Source organism: Bison bison, unplaced genomic scaffold (assembly GCF_000754665.1).
Source record: "Bison bison bison isolate TAMUID 2011002044 unplaced genomic scaffold, Bison_UMD1.0 scf7180017854556, whole genome shotgun sequence".
Classification (NCBI taxonomy): Eukaryota; Metazoa; Chordata; class Mammalia; order Artiodactyla; family Bovidae; genus Bison; species Bison bison.
In genome coordinates this window covers 3,355-7,540 of record NW_011485129.1, presented here as the reverse complement: position 1 = coordinate 7,540, position 4,186 = coordinate 3,355, and the positions used below count along the sequence as shown (strand labels likewise).

At 35.8% G+C, this 4,186-nt stretch overlaps 1 protein-coding gene across 1 annotated transcript; it reads right to left on the bottom strand.

Annotated features, from left to right (window-relative positions):
• Nucleotides 1-1,534: 1,534 nt before the first annotated feature.
• LOC105000944 (olfactory receptor 52N5-like) lies at nt 1,535-2,500 on the bottom strand. Its single transcript, XM_010857058.1, has one exon. It carries the CDS (start codon nt 2,498-2,500, stop codon nt 1,535-1,537), a length of 966 nt encoding a protein of 321 aa, XP_010855360.1.
• Between the last annotated feature and the right edge of the window lie 1,686 nt (nt 2,501-4,186).

Sequence of the window (4,186 nt, the reverse complement as noted above, 5' to 3'; positions counted from 1 at the left end):
GTTTCCACAAAATTTAAACTCTAGTGTATTGAAATCATTTAAAATTCACTTTGGAAAAAGTCGAATGTAATTATGGTCAATACTAAAATATTTGGTATAAGCTTGGATCATTGAGAATTCTGCAAATGAATTGCAATTGGAGCATAAAGTTGTTCTTATGTAACAATAAAACCAGTTTTAATAATAAGCACTAGAACTATGAGAAGAAAAGATGAAGGACATAAATAGGATTTTTATCTCATATTTGAGAGCTGAATTCTTATGAATAGAGCACAAATAAATTAAGAGATAGGGCTTCCCTGATTGCTCAGCAGTAAAGAATGTGTCTACCAATGCAGAAGATGTGGATTCAATTCCCTGGTTGGGATCAAAATTTGTCATTTGGAAATATTGGCTCACTGTGCTATGCAGATCTCCCAAATGTCGACATACTTAATTTTTACAGCGATAATCTCACATCATATGGACTCTAGAAAATCCCTTTGTACATTAGTAAGAGAATGAAACTGAAAAAAGGCCAAAAATGCCTTAATATTTCTATGAAAATTATTGTCACTTCACACATCTTTTCTCAAATGGTCTTGAGGTTCTTAGGGCTCCATGGACAACACCTTAATGCATGTTGCATTAGAAACTCCTGAGGTAGAAGGGGAGAAGTAAGGTAGATTATTGATTATCAGTGAACAAAGAAAAATAAATTTTTAATTGGGAATTACAGTGGAGAGGTTATATCCAAGATGTTTTTATAAAATTGGTAGTTGTGAGAATTACTTATGTAGTTTCCATTGGCATTATAGATGTCATTTATTTAATACAGAAAAAGCCTCAATATCAATAAAGGAAAAATAAATCCATATTCTGAAACAACATAGCTGTTTTGAGATGTATATTGCATGTATTATTTTTTAAAGCTAAGCTATAGATTGCATATTTATTTCTTCAGTAAATTGGTCTGCTTGCTTTGTACAATATGATGTTTACTAAGTGCCATTTTTAAAAAAAGCAGTGACTGACATTTTGCCTGTATATTATCAGTGTAATTCATAAACTGAATTTTAACTTCAATGACTGCCTAGCCTGGAAAATGTCCTGAAAAGCCATTTAATTTCTTATCCATAAGGACGATTACATAGAGAAGGAAATGGCAACCCACTCCAGTATGCTTGCCTGGGAAATCCCATGGACAGAAGAGTCTGGCAGGCTACAGTCCATGCGGTTGCAAGACAGTTGGACATGACTTAACAATTGAACAACAAAGGAAGATTATAATCACAGATAAGACAGTTAACTCTCAAAAGGTTAAGAAAATATCCTACATGAATACATTAAGAGGAAAGTTGTAATGAACCAATATCAATGACTTGGTTCAAACTAGTGATAGAGGAAAAAAATATGGGGAGTCAATGGAATATAAATCCAGAATTATCTGTAACTTTTCCCACTGTAGTTGCATAAAACAGTTCATAGAAAAGACACAATATCACACATAAATTTCTCCTTTGTTGTTTTTCATTCATCTTTATTCTATCTCATTTCACTTGTCCTGAGTACTTGCACCTTTCTCACCCTGCAAGAGCTTTATGACATTGTCTCGAATCTGTTTTGTCTTTACCCCATAAACAATGGGGTTGAGAGCTGGAGGAAGAAGAAGATAAAGATTAGCCACAATGATGTGAAGAGAAGAGGGAATAGCGTGTCCTCCAAAACGGTGGGTAAAGAAAGTGAAGAATGCTGGAACATAAGTGACAATAATGGCAGATATATGGGCAGTGCAGGTGCTGAAGGCTTTCTGCCGAGCGTCTGCTGAGGAGAGACTGACCACCGCCCGAAGGATCATAGTGTACGATACAGATATGCAGCAGATATCAAACACTCCAATCAGGAGGGCAACCACCAGACCATAGATGACATTGACCTTGATATTGGTGCAGGATAATTTCACCACTGACATGTGGTCACAATATGTATGGGAGATAATATTGCTTTGGCAGAAGGGCAAATGCTTAACCAAGAATGGAAAAGGAATCATCAGCAATGCACCCCTCAGGAAGGTGACAAGTCCAGCTTTGGCAATGATAGGGTTAGTGAGTATGGTAGCATAGCGCAGTGGGTAGCAAATGGCCACATAGCGGTCCAGAGCCATGAGCATGAGCACCCCAGACTCCACACCTGTGAACCCATGGACAAAGAACATCTGGACCAAACAAGCATTGAAGTTAATTTCCTTGAGATTGAACCAGAAGATGCAGAGTGCATTGGGTAGGGTAGTGGTACAGGTAAAGAGATCAACAAGGGAGAGCATTGCCAGAAAAAAATACATTGGATGGTGTAAGGACTCCTCATGATGAATGAGATACACAAGGCCAAGGTTTCCCAGAAGGGAGATGATATACATTGTGCAGAATGGGAGGGAGATCCACACATGTACTCTTTCCAGACCAGGAATTCCATTAAGAATAAAATATTTTGGGGGCACATATGAATTGTTGGAAACCAGCATAACTGATTCAATAAAGAGACTCTATTTTTTCCACCCATAAGTTTGTACCCTAGGAGAAGAAATAAAAAAAAAAGAAATTTAGATCATCCTTGAGAACGTAGACTTCAGTTTGGCATAAAATTACATTTATAACAGTACCAACAACTTTGAATAATAATGATTATGAAAATGCACAGTTTATTGAATAAATAAATATTAAAGAATATTTTTAAAGTTTTGTAAACAATATAAATGTAATTTTAGAGCCACAATTGCAAAATTGTAGTTTTTGTTTTGTCAGCAAATAAAAGAAGATACTGAGGTAGAGAAAGATTGAATAATGTTGCTGCTGATGCTGCTGCTCAGTCGCTTCAGTAGCGTCCAGCTCTGTGCAACCCCATAGACAGCAGCCCACCAGGCTCCCCTGTCTGTGGGATTCTCCAGGCAAGAACCCTGGAGTGGGTTGTTATTTCCTTCTCCAATGCATGAAAGTGAAAAGTGAAAGTGAAGCTCAGTCGCATCCGACTCTCACAGACTCCATGGACTGCAGCCTACCAGGCTCCTCCATTCCTGGGATTGTCCAGGCAAGAGTACTGGAATGTGTTGCAATTGCCTTCTCCAGAATAATGTTGAATATCAAGCAAAACTAGATTCATAACCTCAGGTGTAACCAACATAAAGATAATTTTCAGACAAGTAATGTATAAGCAATCTATGTCACAATTCATGAGTATCCCTTCTAAATGCATACTAGATATTTCTATCTTAAATTTCCACAGACAGTTTACATTCTTCATGTCCAAGACTAAATCATTTCAGCCTCTATCCCATGGCAAAATAAGCTCCATTGCTGAGTTCTGATTTTTAGATAATGATGTCTAACACACGATCTACCAACATCTTTGTGACCTTCTCAGGTGTGCCTCTAGCTTATCTTGGATACATATATTTCCTTATAACTCAAAGTATCTTAGTTTTTATTTTGTCCAGGTCATCTCAGCACATATACTATCTGTATTCTATCCTTAGTCAGGGGAAAAGCTGTGTTTGTAATCCAGAAATAATTTTAATATCAGTCCTTCCTTCCTATTACCACTCTTAGCTGTCTTTTAAAGACTACCAGCTACATCCACTCATTTATTTGTATAATCTTTTGTATTTTTCAAATCTACGTTCTGTAGATACTTTTGAAGACATTTTAATCCTATTTGGTAATCTTCAAAGTCTCCTTAACAATTTGAATATAGAGCTCAAATTTCTTGGCATATCATTATATAAAGTAAACTTTAGTTTTTATCTTCTCTTTCCCATGTTATTTCTTTTTTTTATTGTCAACCTGTTTATTTATTTTTTTAATTTAAATTTTATTTAATTTTAAACTTTACAATATTGTATTAGTTTTGCCAAATATCAAAATGAATCTGCCACAGGTATACCTGTGTTCCCCATCCTGAACCCTCCTCCCTCCTTCAATATCTGCAAATCAATCAATGTTATACACCACATTAACAAATTGAAAAATAAAAACCATATGATTATCTCAATAGATGCAGAGATAGCCTTTGACAAAATTCAACATCCATTTATGACAAAACTCTCCAGAAAGCAGGAATAGAAGGAACATACCTCAACATAATAAAAGCTATATATGACAAACCCACAGCAAACATTATCCTCAATGGTGAAAAATTGAAAGCATTTCCTCTA